General features: G+C 41.4%; 1 protein-coding gene across 3 annotated transcripts in view; it reads right to left on the bottom strand.

Moving 5' to 3' along the window:
• LOC101608952 (ankyrin repeat domain-containing protein 26-like) overlaps window positions 1-11,669 on the bottom strand; it is a 28,803-nt gene extending 17,134 nt beyond the window's left edge. The window contains exons 1-7 of one of the 3 annotated variants that reach the window (XM_045130295.1): window positions 11,611-11,669; window positions 11,338-11,530; window positions 8,963-9,146; window positions 7,424-7,561; window positions 5,725-5,795; window positions 4,806-4,899; window positions 966-1,256 (exon numbers count right to left, since the gene is read on the bottom strand). In XM_045130295.1, the coding sequence (XP_044986230.1) occupies window positions 966-1,256; window positions 4,806-4,899; window positions 5,725-5,795; window positions 7,424-7,561; window positions 8,963-9,146; window positions 11,338-11,530; window positions 11,611-11,635 (996 nt within the window). In that variant the 5' untranslated portion in view covers window positions 11,636-11,669. The remainder of the gene's footprint in view (window positions 1-965; window positions 1,257-4,805; window positions 4,900-5,724; window positions 5,796-7,423; window positions 7,562-8,962; window positions 9,147-11,337; window positions 11,531-11,610) is intronic. The other 2 variants (XM_045130296.1, XM_045130297.1) reach the window with 2 other exon arrangements.
• Window positions 11,670-15,072: the final 3,403 nt, after the last annotated feature.

Here is a 15,072-nt window from a genome sequence, read left to right on the forward strand (position 1 = left end):
TTGAATCACTTCTCTTTATTATTATTTTTATTATTATTATTTTGTGTGGTGCTGAGGATCAAACATTGGAGCTTTCGTATGGCAAGCTCATGCTGCATTGCTGGACTACGCCTCAGCTCAGAATCATTCTAATGTTAGTGCGCATGTAAGTATTATTCATGACTTGTTATGTACTAATTATTTCATTATTATTATTTTGGGGGGGAGGGGTTCAAGGTAGGGCCTTGTTCTAGCTCAGGCTGACCTGGAATTCACTATGTAGTCTCAGGGTGGCCTTGAACTGAAAGCAACCTTCCTACCTTTGCCTCCCAAGTGCTGGGATTAAAGGCATGCGCCAACACACCTAGCTCTATTATTTAATTATGACTTATGATATATTTTTCTGTAATCTGACAATATAATTCATAACTAAAAACTTGAATAAGGTATCTTAAGTACAATTCAAAAGTATTATATAATTTTTACATCTTCTTTTGCCTCTTGTTTTATGTAGGCTGGTCTTAAATATCATATAATTCTCAAATGGAAATCATTTTGAATGGTCAATTTAATTACAATGATGATAATAGAAATTTTTTAAAAGGGCTAGAGAGATGGCTTAGAGGTGAAGGAGCATGCCTGAGAAGCCTAAGGACCCAGGTTCGATTCTGCAGGCCCCACATAAGCCAGATACACATGGTGGCATGTCTGGAGTTCATTTGCAGTGGCTACAGGCAACTGGCATGCCCATTGTCTCTCTCTCTCTCTCTCTGTCTCTCAATCTCTCTTTCTGTCTGTCTGTCTCTAATAAATAAGTAAAAATAAATCTTTTAAAAACGAAATATTTAAAAGGAGAAGCAGACATCATTTTCCCTCCAAAAATCAAATTGCTACAAGTACAGGTAATAATTAAAAATATATACAATATATACACCCAAAATACAATTTGCAGTGAAAATAACTAAAACATATAATAGATAATTAACCTGTAAAAAGAGGTTGACTTGTTTCAATTTTTCTATTAAATCTTGTTTCGTTTGCTCTTCAACCTCCAATTTATATTGTTCTATTTGACTACATTCTACCATATTGCTTTCCATATAACGTCGGAGGCTCACTATTTCTTTTTTCAATTTCTCTGTATACTTCCTCAGGTTTTCACACTTCTTTTGTGTGGTGTTCATAGCTGATAGCTCCAGTCGAAGCACCTGGTTTTCTTTATGCAGGTGTGAACGTTTTGAAAGTGTGGTTTCCAGTTCTGCCGTCAGGTCCGCATTCTGTACGGATGGAAATGTAACATGCTTTGGTAATAAGGAAAGGGGCCGAGAGCAGGCTAACGGAAAACACAGCACGGGACACGGCCTCAGCTGCAGAACCGCGCGGTCTCCAGCAGGCTCTCACCAGTGCTGCTGCGAGTTACCACCGAGTCAACAGTTAAGGTCTCCAGGAGTCACCAAAACAGACTCATGAGCATTGATACAGACACTTCATCTTTGCCTTTATTGTCCTATGATTCTGTTGTAACATGAAGCCTTATGTTGTAACATAAGGCTTTCTCCTTAGTAGAAAGCCTCTTACCACTTTTCTCTATCTTCACTTTCTGAAGAAATTTTAGGGACATTTTATAGAGTTTTAAATGCCCCTATCAATAATTTGTTGCCCAAAGAACAAAAACAAGACATCGAAAATAGCACCCTAACACAAAAAGCTTACAACTATGCATTCTTAAATTCATAATTCTTTCCCTGAACTGTAAATCTCATAACATTTAACTTGCATTCCAGAAGTCATGATGCAAAGAGGGATGACATCTCCCAGCACAAAGGCTTATGCATGATCCATGCATTGATTTTGAACAAGACTGATTAGTCCAACAGCATTATCTTATAATCTTCTCAGTCTGTCTGTACTTGAAAGACAGGTACTAAGCCACAACAATAGCAAATCTTAGGTGGGATTTCAGTGGTGTGGAGTTTCCAAGAACTGCTTTTAAAAAATATATTTATTTATTTGAGAGAGAGATAGAGAGAGGGAGACACATACACACAGGGAGAGAGGGCCTGCATCAGGGCCTATAGACACTGCAAATGACCTCCAGACACATGATCTACCTTGTACATCTGACTTATGTGGGTGCTGGGGAACTGAACCTGGGACCTTAGGCTTTGCAGGCAAGTGCCTTAATGGCAAAGCCATCCCTCCAGCCCAAGAACTTCTCTATAAAAATACATTAGGTCTTCAAATAGTAGATTTAAAACACATCTTTGGAGCTGGAGAGATGGCCTAGTGGTTAAGTGCTTGCCTGTGAAGCCTAAGGACCCCGGTTCGAGGCTTGACTCCCCAGGTCCCACGTAAGCCAGATGCACAAGGTGGTGCATGCATCTGGAGTTCATCTGCAATGGCTGGAGGCTCTCATGTGCCCATTCTCTCTCTCTCCCCTGCCTCTTTCTCTGTCTGTTGCTTTTAAATAAATAAATAAAAATAAAAATAAATTTAAAACACATCTTCTATACTTTGCATTTCTCCTGTGACGTTCCTCTTCCTCAATGATGACCTTCACTACTGGATTCTAGTACATAAACTGTCATAAGCCTTCTGGGTGACTTCTAAGAAAGGGTATTTCAGAAAATGGGATATGGCTTCTACTTTTCTTTGTCAAGAAGCTCACCCTGAGAATCCTGCCACACATTGCAAGGAAGCTCAAGCCACACTATGAATGCTCATGTAGGGGTCCCAGCTAAAGACCCAGGCAAAAGTCAGAGTCAACTGTCAAATGTGCGAATAAACCAAGCTTTAGAGTTTAAATGATTCTAGGTGCCCAGCTTGAAGCCAACCTAGTTAATCTCAAATGGAGAAAAAGATAATCTGTCCTCACTGAGCCTTGTCCAAAATGTAGATTGGGAACAGATTACATTTTGCTTTGTGACATAAAATTTTGAAGTGGCTTCTAGTGCATCATAAACTGGCCCAGGGTTTGAGAGATGGCTTAGTGGTTAAGGCACTTGCCTGCAAAGCCAAAGGACCCAGGTTCAGCTCCCCAGGACCTATGTAAGCCAGATGCACAAGGTGGTGCATGCATCTGAAGTTCGTTAGCAGTGGCTGGAGGCCCAGGCACACCCATTCTGTCTATCTGCCTCTCTCTCTCTCTCTCTCTCTCAAATAAATAAAATAAATAAAAGATTTTAAAAAATACTGGCACAGATACGGGTGCAAAATGTGAAGTGCTGTTATTTAAAGGAAAATTAAGTGAAACAATTGAAACATTTACTGGTAACCTACATTGACAGACTGAATTACACATCAGTTTTGTCTAATACTGGACCATCAAACCTTTGAATGACACAAGCTGTAACCAAATTCAGTGGGTTTGTGTCTTGTTGAGCACAAAGCCAAAAGAAGTACAGAGAAAAACACACTACCTGCAGCAGGTAGGAGGACACAGGAGTTATTTCTAAAGCCAATGCTCTCCCCGAACAAAGGAACCATGAGGATTGGGGGGTATACCTCTTCATACAGGATGGGCCAATCCCTAAGAATGTTCAGTTTCAGTCATTATTTATTCACTTATTTATTTATAAGGAGAGAGAGAGAGAGAGAGAGAGCGCAACAGGACTACTTGCCACTGCAAACAAACTCGAAGAGCATGTGCCATTTTGTGCATCTTGCTTTACATGGGTATTGGGAAATAGAACCTGGGCCATAGGCTTTTTAAACCACTAATCCATGTCCCTAGCCCATAAGGTCATAATTTTAGAAGGAAAGGTAGTAGCCACATGTTTTGGCCATGTTTAGCTAGAAGTCTCAGAGCACATAGGTATGATGTTAAAGTGATGGAGCATGTCTCTGGACACGCTCAGTTTGCACCATAAAGGAAAGGATATTTTGAAGGTGTGTTAACCTGTACAGGAGTCTTCCCCCTGAAGGTGACTTCTTTATGTAGTCACTAACACAGTGAATGGAATAGAAAAAATTAGCTTCTGAAAGCATAATGCTAGGAGTACTAGGTTCTCTCTCTGGTCATAGTAAAGCAAGCAGCCATTTCTGTGTTTCTACTGGTATCTCCTTTCTTTTTTAAGATCCACAGAGCAAAGCACATTCTGTTGGGAACAATGCTTGTATAATGACCTAGTTCCCATTCTTGGTGAGGAATACAAATTGTAAACAATTTACTCGCAAAATCTTACAGAAACAGACTCATATTAAAAGAGCTTTTCGGGGGCTAGAAAGATTGCTCAGAAAGTTTAGGTTCTTGCCTGCAAAGCCTGGCAACCTGGCTTCCGTTCCCCAGTACCCACATGAGGCCAAATGTACAAAAGTTCCTTCGCAGTGGCTAGAGGCCCTGGCATGCCCGTTCACACACACACACTCTCTCTCAAATAAATAAAGAAAATATGAAAGAGATATATACAGAATCCTAGATTAAATAATTAAACAAAATCAACATATTTTAAGAATTGTTCTGAAATTATCAGTGGGGATCCAGTCACATGATTATACACCAATGTCCAGAGCAACTTTTGTAACCAGAACCAAAAGATGCAAGAAACCCACACGGCCTTCAACAGAGGAATAGAAAACCAAAAGGTGGCATGTTGACACAGTTTTTGATTTCACTCTTAGTACACAAAGCATTGACTTTAGAAGTCCAGTCAACACCTATCAAGGACTACTTGTACTAGTGGTGGTAGCAGCAGTAATTACTAGTATTTGTAAGTATAAACATACTCTTCTAAATATAAACTTCTCTACTGCCTAAAACATTCCTGACACCAGAGAAATAAAACTACTTTTTTTATCATTATTAAAAAAATAAGAGAAAGTCTCACCAGATTTGCACTTAGCAGGCTTTTCTCTAACTGTTCAATTTTTTCTGTTTGCTTTGTTACCTTGGCTTTTAGCTTGTGGTTTTCAAATTCAAATCTACAACATATATTTTAAAATAATTATTCTCACATGCCAACTTTTAAGATATCATATAATTTCTGTACAAATATTTGGAAGAGTAATTACTTGAAAGCTTAAAATTTAAGTAGATTTTAGCAAATGCATCCTTTTCTCCAGCTGTCTTTGTAGATAATGTGCAGTATAAAGGTACAATATATAAAATGATGCACTATTATTATAGCTATTATAAGCATTGCTCTAATTATTTCTGGGTAGTGTGGGACTGAATCCAGGCCCTCGAATGTGTAAAGGCCACACTGGTATTGAGCTGCATCCCCACACCTACTTTATGTGTTTCAAGCTTTATTTTATTTTTTGAGGTAGGGTCTCACTAGCTCAGGCTGACCTGGGATTTACTATGTAGTCTCAGGATGGTCTCCAACTCACGGCAATCCTCCTACCTCTGCCTCTCTAGTGCTAGGATTAAAGGCATGCATCACCATGCCCAACTCCATTTCAAGTTTTTTTCTTTAAGTGTTTTTATTTCTTTGTGTGAGAGAGAGACACACACAAAGTATGGGCATGCCAGGGCCTCTTGCTACTGCATACAAATTGCAGACATATGCTTCACTTTGTGTATATGGCTTTAAATGAGTACTAGGGATTTGAACCCGGGCCAGCAGCAAATGCCTTTAACCATTGAGCAATCTTTCCAATCCCTCATTTCAAGATTTAATTTATGTATTTCAAGATGAAAATTTCCCCTGGATTCGCATAAATTGTCATAGCCATTATAATTCTCATACCACACTGTTTCTGTGCATTATAAATACTCGAGTTATTTTGTATGCTAAGTTGTACCTCTGCCTGAGATCTTGCATCTTCTCAGTGTATTGTGTAGCCTTGCCATGTTGATCCTGTGCTTGATGCAACTAAGACAAAGAAAATAAATTTCTCTAAGTAATACAGTACTGATAAGCACATTCTGGTTTTAATTCAATGGAATTAATAAAAAAAATTCAATGGAAGACCATATGCCCTTCTTATCTTCAGACTGTCCACAGTTACTTTTCTGTCTTAACTGCAATATTAACCGAATTATTACAACAGGGATGTTAAACAATCCATATAGCTTACTATAACACAATTAGGCCCTTTATTTTTTTCATTTTTTATTTTTATTTTTGGTTTTTCAAGGTAGAGTTTCACTCTGGCTCAGGCTGAGCTGGAATTCACTAGGTAGTCTCAGGGTGGCCTCGAACTCACGGCGATCCTCCTACCTCTGCCTCCTGAGTGCTGGGATTAAAGGCATGCGCCATCACACCCAGCTATTTTTTATTTTTTTAAGTGTGCATGCGACCTCATGTGCATAGTTGTGTGGGGGGGTTGGGTATGTGTGTGGCTGAATAGTGCATGCACATGTGTGTGCAGTTGCACACGCCCTAACAGCACACATGAGGAGACCAGTCAGAGCTGAGTGACAACTGTCTTCTTCTATTGCCCTTCTGCCTTGTTTCTGTGGGGCAGAATCTCCCACAGAGCCTGGAGCTGCCATTGTTCAGCTGGCCAAGGGGCCCCAGGGCTACTCCTGGCTCAACCCTGTCCTCCATCCAGACTGGATTACAGGTGTGCATGACCACACCTGGCGTTTCAGAGGAGTCTGGGAACATGACCTAGCAACAGAGCACCTGCACAGTATGAGTCAACCCCTGGATTCCAGCCCTGCACTGCAGAAATGGAAACACAAGAACAAAAGCCTTTGTTCTGAGGTGCCGCTCAGTGGCGGAGTGTTTGCCACATACATATTAGGACAGCATTGTTTTCATGAGCCCTTTGTCCTGAAGAAAAGACTTGGAGCAAACTGTTCCTATCTTAGACAGAAGGAAACGACACCCAAAATATAGTGTCTACTGGCTATGCACTTGGAAGGAATAACCCTACAAATTCACATATCAGGAGGATGAAATCACTACCTCGAAGCAGACCATCTATTGTGAATAGGAAGGGTTTTGTGATCATGGAAAAAGTGAGCTCTTGTGGAAAATACCACAAGCCTTTCTTTTCTTTAAATTTTTTAAAATATTTTTTGTTTGTTTGTTTCTTTGTTTATTTGAAAGTGACAGAGAGAGAGGGAGAGTAAGAGACAGATAGAGAGAGAATGGGCATGCCAGAGCTTCCAGCCACTGCAAACGAACTCCAGACGCGTGCGCCCCCTTGTGCATCTGGCTAACGTGGGTCCTGGGGAAACGAGCCTCGAACCGGGGTCCTTAGGCTTCACAGGCAAGTGCTTAACCACTAAGCCATCTCTCCAGTCCAGCCCTCACAAGCCTTTCTTTGGATGAGGCTGCTGTAAACTCACCAGCTGCAGACAACTGGACTTGAGTCAACATTACTTTAAAAGCATAGAAAGCCACTCCCGCACCAGAAACACATAAATTACACAGACCCACCCAAACTCCAAAGCAACCTCTTCACTTCCCAGGGTTCATACAGTTGGATCTTCAAATATGGACATGTACAAATTCACACACACATATGTGAAAATGACTAAAGGAAATACCTTAGAACGAATTTTCTCTTGTTCCATTTCTAGCTGCTTCTGCTTGTCAAGGTGTTTTGCCAGAATCTCATCTTGCAAGATTCTAGCCTTCTGGTGTTGGACAAGTTGCCTCTGGGTGTCATTCTGTTCATCTAAAGCCTAGAGATACATTTAGTGAAATTTTATTCTTACACAATTGTGGAGGGTGAAGTCTAAAACCTAATTAGGAAACTCTTAAAATCACTTCCTGTTAAAAGCACAAGGACCTGTCTCTACATGAGTTACTCATATTTTGCTTGCATAAAGAACAGCTAAATTTATCAAACAGCAACTTTCTTGAGTATAGATAGACATAGTATTATGAAGTAAAATTTCTTTATAAAATATTTTAACAAAAATGCCTTAATTAACATTTATGCTAGTAATTAAACTCCACTTAGCTTCTACTCATTTAGGAAACATAGCCTGAGCATCTATTATATGTCAAGATTTACAATAATTCCTTTTATCTGTAAATGTCCTAATTTATTTTGAGGTTAAGAAAAAACAATATATATCTATTTCTTTTGGAGAGAGAGAGAGAGAATGGAATTGGCATGCCAGGGCCTCAGCCACTGCAATCGAATTCCAGATGCTTGCACCACCTAGTGGGTATGTGTGACCTTGCGCTTGCCTCACCTTTGTGTTTATGTGGCATCTGGAGAGTTGAACATGGGTCCTTAGGCTTCACAGGCAAGAGCCTTAACTGCTAACCATCTCTCAAGCCCTATATTTTTATTTTTTATTTTATTTTATATATAACAGGTTATGTTCTTATTCCTTCACCGCTCCTCCTGTTTCCCTAGGGGCCCTCCTCAGTGGGGTTATAGTATTCTCCCAGGGGTCATGAGAAGGCCTAAGGCAGTCCCAGTTGCTTTTTTTTTTTTTTTTTTTTTTTGAGGTAGGTAGGGTCTCACTCTAGTCCAGGATGACTGGGAACTCACTTTGTAGTTTCAGGCTGGTCTTGAGCTCACAGAGATCCTATCTCTGGCTCCTAATTGCTGAGATTAAAAACGTGCACCACCATGCCCGGCTGGCAATATTCTGATTTGAACTGTCATGGAGCACATGACAGCACACACATGTCACATCATATTGGCTAGGTTCATGTTTGATATATAGACACATGCTAGATCTGTGGGAGTGTACACTTTTGATGTTTACCCAATTATAATATTGTCAAGCATATTTCTCTCAGAGCATATCCTTGTTAAGTAATTAACAACATTGGTAAAATAATTAGGAATATGATTAAAATTTTTTAAAAAATTATTTTTATTTATTTTGACAGTGACAGACAGAGAAAGAAAGAGGCAGAGAGAGAGAGAAGAGAAAGAATGGGCATGCCAGGGCCTCTAGCCACTGCAAATGAACTCCAGACACATGCCCTTGTGCATCTGGCTAATGTGGGTCCTGGGGAATCGAACCTCGAACCAGGGTCCTTAGGCTTCACAGGCAAGCACTTAATGGCTAAGTCATCTCTCCAGCCTCAGTTTATTTTTTAACTGAAGATTAACTCACCTGACTGAAATCATTTCTTACAGTCTTCAATTCCACATCCAGTTCCCTCATGCGGACATTGAGTTGCTGATTCATTTCAACTTCCTTATTATATTGCTCTTTTCTTTCTCTTAACTGTTCTTTAATCTTTTCACAAACCCAGTCAGCACTTTTTCTCTTCTCTTCTTCTTGTTTTAAGGCAAATCTGCAGTTCATTTCGTTAATTGGTTATACTAATGAAGTTATTTTGTTATGCTAATGAGAGGGATAGACAGAGATAGAGAGAATAGGTGTGCCATGCCACCAGCAGCTGCATGAGTCACTTTGTACATCTGGCTGTACAAAGGGCCCTGGGGAACTGAACCCTGGGTCACTGGGCTTTGCAGACACGTGCCTTAACCATTGAGCCATCTCTCCAGCTCCTGATTCCCATGTTTTAATTTTTCACTTCTCTCATGGACAGGAAACTCAAATAAATTAGTAAAGTGACAAAGCTAAACTTATTTTCTACAGTCATAATTAATCAAAATAGTTGTAAGTTAACTTAAAAAAGTCATTATTAGCTGGGTGTGGTGGCGCACACGTTTAATCCCAGCACTTGGGACACAGAGGTATGAGGATCACCATGAGTTCGAGGCCACCCTGAGACTCCATAGTGAATTCCAGGTCAGCCTGGGCTAGAGTGAGACCCTACCTCAAAAACAAAAACAAAAACAAGCCATTATTTATAAATAGGTTCTTAAACTTAGTAGAAATAAAATGTTACCTTCATGAGATTTTATAGGTATCCTTAAAATTAATTACATTGAAAGACAGTTCTTTATAAAACATTACTGTATACTATAATGTATGCTATTATACATTTCTATAATTTAAGAGAAGGCTAAAGTGATTAATCTATTATTCCACCTTTTATAGTTGTTCTTGGTAACATTTTCCACATGGTACACTGCTGGCAGCAATGAAGATATTCTAAAAAGGCACTTGTACCCCTCCTTTTTGCTTCGCCAGCACCGAGGTAAAGCCAGATGCACAAGGTGGCACAATGGTCTGGAGTTCATTTGCAGTGGCTAGAGGCCCTGGCATACACATTCTCTTTAAAGCTGGGCATGGTGGCACATGCCTTTAATCCCAGAAGTCAACCCCCCCAGAAAAATAAAATAAAAATAACTGTGATTTGGATGAGTTCACCTTTTTTTTTTTTTTTTTTTTTTTTTTTTTTTTTTGTCTAGGTAGGATCTTACTCTAGCCCATACTATTCCGGAATTCATTATGTAGGCTCAAGCTGGCCTCAAACTCAGCAGTCCTCCTACCTCTGCCTCCCAAGTGCTGGGATTAAAGGTGTGTACCACCACATCAGGCTTTGCTTTTTTGCTTTTATTTATTACAGTCACAGTTAATACTTCATTATATTATTATTTCCAATGTGATCTGAAGTTGTCATAAAAATATTCATACCTATGTTAAAGATTTTACAAGGTTTATTGACTACTTAGAACCCTGTGATTGTAGAGAGCTGGAGTTTTGCAGGTCTAATGTCAAATTATCTTGGACTACCTTAATCCTCCTTAAAAGCCACTTATTAGCACTTGGGAGGCAGAGGTAGGAGGATCATCATGAATTCGAGGCCAGCCTGAGACTACATTGTGAGTTCTAGGTCAGCCTGGGCTAAAGTGAAACCCTGCCTCCTAACTAACAAACAAACAAACAACAACAACAAAAAGCCAGTTATTGCCCACTCTGTTTGCCCCAACACCCTTGTGACTATCTGCTAAAATGCCTTTTAGACTGTGCAAACAGACCCATAGCTTCCAACAACGTAAGCACTAAAAATGCCATCAGATAACATCTCAGGCCTATAGCAGAGTCTTCCTCCCTTTGCTGTGACCTGCCTGCCTAGTGCTCCTGTCAGTGTACTTTTACAGGACCTTGATTCATGTCTTTTGTTCTTTTACTATAAAACTTTCATGAAAGTTACCACATTGGAATACGGGTTTTGGGGTAACCTAAATCTGTGTTCCCAAGCCACGGTCACTCATACCTGGATCCAGACCAAAGTATCTCTTATGACTTTGAGGTCAGAGCTATGTTCTGCATAATTTCGTATTGAAATAGAAGACTAAAAAGTCTCTGTAGAAAGTAAATATTTTAAACATGTTTTTTCTTTCTGAGCTACAGCCTCCCTGTGTAACCTAGTCTGGTGTGAATTTGAGATCCACCTGCCTCAGCCTCCTGAGAGCTAGGATTATAGACATGCACCACCACTTCAAGCTCAAAATCAGAATCTTTCCCTGATAGGGACGGGACCCAGGACCATGTACATGGTAGACAAGCACTCTCCAACTGAACCACATCCTCCAGCCCTCAAACACAGCTTTGAAACTGTGACGTCATACCTCACATTGCAGAGTTCTTGTTCTTGTTTAATTCTGTCGTGCTCTGCTTCTGTCAGCTTCCTCTGTAGTTCACTAACCTGGTTTTCCATGATTTTAAGTTTCTCTGAAAGTACTTCACAGTCACTGTCTTTACGTTGCATTACTCTTTTATATGAATGAACAGAATCCTGGATTTTTAATAGGTTACCAGAATCTGGATCAGGAAGAAACCAATATGGAGGTAAATTGCATGAGTACCTTTTGTACACAAAGGACTGTACACTTCCCACTTACTCATTCTCTCACTGAACAAATGCATACTGAGTGCTGTACTGCGAGACGCAGGATTCCGAGCTCTGCAGACAAACGAGATGAGAGCCAGCTCCTGTTACCTTCAAGGCTAGTAGGGAAGGAAAACAGATACATGATGTTGTGGTTACCTCTCGTGACTGGGACAACATATTTGACCAAAAGCAGTTTACAGGCTTCAGAGGAGTTTCTTCATGGCAGAGCAGACACTGGGCATCACATCTTGTCACCACAGCGGCATCAGTGTCACTGCGGGCAGACCTTGGGGTTTATTATTCCGGCACGCTGGGGGTTGAGAGCTTGCTCACTCGGGCTGCTACTTCTACCCTGCTGTCTGCTCCCGCCATGCTTCCTCTGCCAGCAGGTGGCTTTCCCGTGAGACTGCAAGCCGAAAGTAGCCCCTTCCACCCACGAGCTGCTTCTGTTGGGTGTTCTGTCCCAGCGACGAGAAGGTAACTGTACCAAATGTGAAATCAGATAGACGCGGTGCGGCCATACAGTCTGTGGTGACTTAAGGGGATTTGATGAGCAATGGGCTCAGGAAGGTTTCTCTGAGGAAGACCACGCTGCCCTGGGGGAGGCTGAGAGGGACGAGAAGCACTCTGGCCATCTACAACACATTTATTGCAATCTGATTTTAGCCAGAGGCAGCAGCAGGATCTGAGTTATGTGCCTACCTGAGGCAATCAAAACAAAACAGGCAAAATATAAATAAATAAATGTTAAAAAGGCAAGCCAAGTAAATTAGACAAGCGTCTCCATAGGACAGGGTGTGGTGGAGCACAAATGTAGTTCTGGCACTTGAGGCACTGAAGCAGGAGGATGACAAGTTTGAAGCCATGCGGGCTTCCACTAGTAGCCAGTAGGAAGCTAGGCTCAGTAAGAACCAGGGATGGGGAGGACTGCTCTGCAATGCTGCCTCCCAGACACAAAGGGGTCATTGTACGCATGCCCTCAGAGCAGCTGTCCTTACCTGTACAAGGCCTGCATAGTCCTGGGCCCATCCACAGATGATGGAGGAAGGAAGAGTAGGATAGAAGAGAAGGTTAAGTTGAGGAGATGGGGGGAGGGTTAATGGACGATAGTGAGAGGGCATTATGCACTTGTTTAAAATGAAGGTTTTCAATTTAATAATTTTTATTTTTATTTATTTATTATTTATTTATTTATTTGAGAGTGACAGACACAGAGAGAAAGACAGATAGAGGGAGAGAGAGAGAATGGGTGCGCCAGGGCTTCCAGCCTCTGCAAACGAACTCCAGATGCGTGCGCCCCCTTGTGCATCTGTCTAACGTGGGACCTGGGGAACCGAGCCTCAAACCGGGGTCCTTAGGCTTCACAGGTAAGCGCTTAACCGCTAAGCCATCTCTCCAGCCCTCAACTTAATAATTTTTAAATTTTGACTTTATTTTATTTTTTGAGAGAGAGAGAAAGGCACAGAATGGGTCCACCAGGGCCTACGGTCACTGCAAATGATTCCAGATGCATGCGGCACCTTGTTTATCTGGCTGCAAAAATGGGTAACTGACAAAAAATTATATTTGGCATATAAGCAACAATCTTCAAGCACAACAAATAAATAGCCTAATTCTTTCTTTCTTTCTGTCCTTTTTTTTTTTTTTTTTTGGTTATTTGAGGTAGGGTCTCACTGTAGCCCAGGCTGACCTGGAATTCACTATATAGTCTCAGGGTGGCCTCGAACTCACATCAATCCTCCTGCCTCTGCCTCCCAAGTGCTGGGATTAAAGGCATGTGCCACCATGCCTGGCAGCCTAATGATCTCTAATGATAGGAGATTTGAGAAGACAGTTCTCCGAAGAACACATGCAAATGGAAAACAGGAATGTGGAGAGATGTTAGACATCAATAGTGGTCAGTGTGATGTACATCACACTCACACTGACCTGAGAAACACACACCCACTACAATAGAGAAGACACACTGACAATAAATAGCACATGTGTGTGAAGAGAGGGAGGAACTGGAACTTCCCTATAGTGCTGATGGGAGTGGAAGATGCTACAAGTACTTTGACACAATTTTGCCTTTAAGGGAATATGAAAGGACATGAAGAGAATGTTCTGATGGTGAATTTGTTAACTATCTCAGTTGTGGTGACTAGCCATGTGTCTACCATGGACACCAAACCCTGTCATAAACTATGGTTTGTATATGTGGACTTTGTCATCTATCAGTAATCGCTCCATAAAGCAATGGGAAGCACAAAGCTCTATTACAGGCACAAACATCTAAGACAGCAGATGGGGCAAATAGAAATTCGGGGGAAAGCTAGAGGAATTTTTTGTTTTACTCTCTCGCCCAGGTTGACCTGCAGTTCACTCTGTAGTCTCAGGGTGGCCTCAAGCACATAGCAAACCTCCTACCTCTGCCTTCCAAGTGCTGGGACTAAAGGCATGCACCACCACGCGTGGCGAGATTTTCTTTTTCAACCTTACAGTGATGAGAGAGGGAGCTGGGCTTAGGCAAAGGGTTAGCAGGATTGTATCTGAAGTGTTAAAGGTCATGATCATGCCCCGACCTCAGCAGGGGGATGGAATGCAGGGAAACCACTCTAAGGTTACTGCAGTAGTCCAGGCTGACCCAATCACAACGTGACCAGGTCAGGGTAAAGAGACGAGAGGGAAGCAGAGGCCGGGTGAGACAGGCAGAGCTATTAGCACGGAAAAAATCCAGTGGGGATCACTGGAGCCCTGGCTGAGAGTCAAGAGCTCTCGTTCTATCCACATGCACTGCATGTTTCTGACACGAATAGCACCAAGACACATCCGTGTTCTACAGCGTGCTGCTAAGCAACGTGTGCACACGTCACTGCACTCGACACGGAGGCCTCGTGTCTGTGTTACGAGCCTACCTTTGCACTCCATCCTCAGTTGTTCAATCAGCAACAGAACATCCTCATCATTAGGGCAGGACAATTCACTGCACTCTGAGGTCACTTCAGAGGACCAAGGGTCTTCCATAGTGCTTGCTTTTGATCTAGAAAACACATAGTGCCACACCAAAGTGTTATAAAAATGCTTTTGCCATATACTATCAGGATAGAAGTGACAATTACTCATAGTTTCATAAAATCACAAGCATGGGAACTGATTTTTGTCAAAAGGATATGTTTATCCATGTCAAATGTTTCTTCCTTTTTTTTAAATAAAAAATACTCTATTTATTTGCAAACAGAGACAGAGAAACAGAAAGACACACACAGAGAGAGAGAGAGAGAGAGAGAGAGAGACAGACAGACAGACAGACAGACAGAATAGGCACACAAGGGACTCTAGCTGCTGTGACTGAACTCCACATGCATATGGCTTTATGTGGGTACTGGGGAATCCAACCTGGATCGTTAGGCTTTGTAGGCAAGTGCCTTAACCACTGAACCACCTCTCCCTGTTTCTTCTTAATCACATTTTTACTGTATATAACAAACGA

This window comes from Jaculus jaculus, chromosome 11 (genome assembly GCF_020740685.1).
Source record: "Jaculus jaculus isolate mJacJac1 chromosome 11, mJacJac1.mat.Y.cur, whole genome shotgun sequence".
In the NCBI taxonomy this organism is placed as follows: Eukaryota; Metazoa; Chordata; class Mammalia; order Rodentia; family Dipodidae; genus Jaculus; species Jaculus jaculus.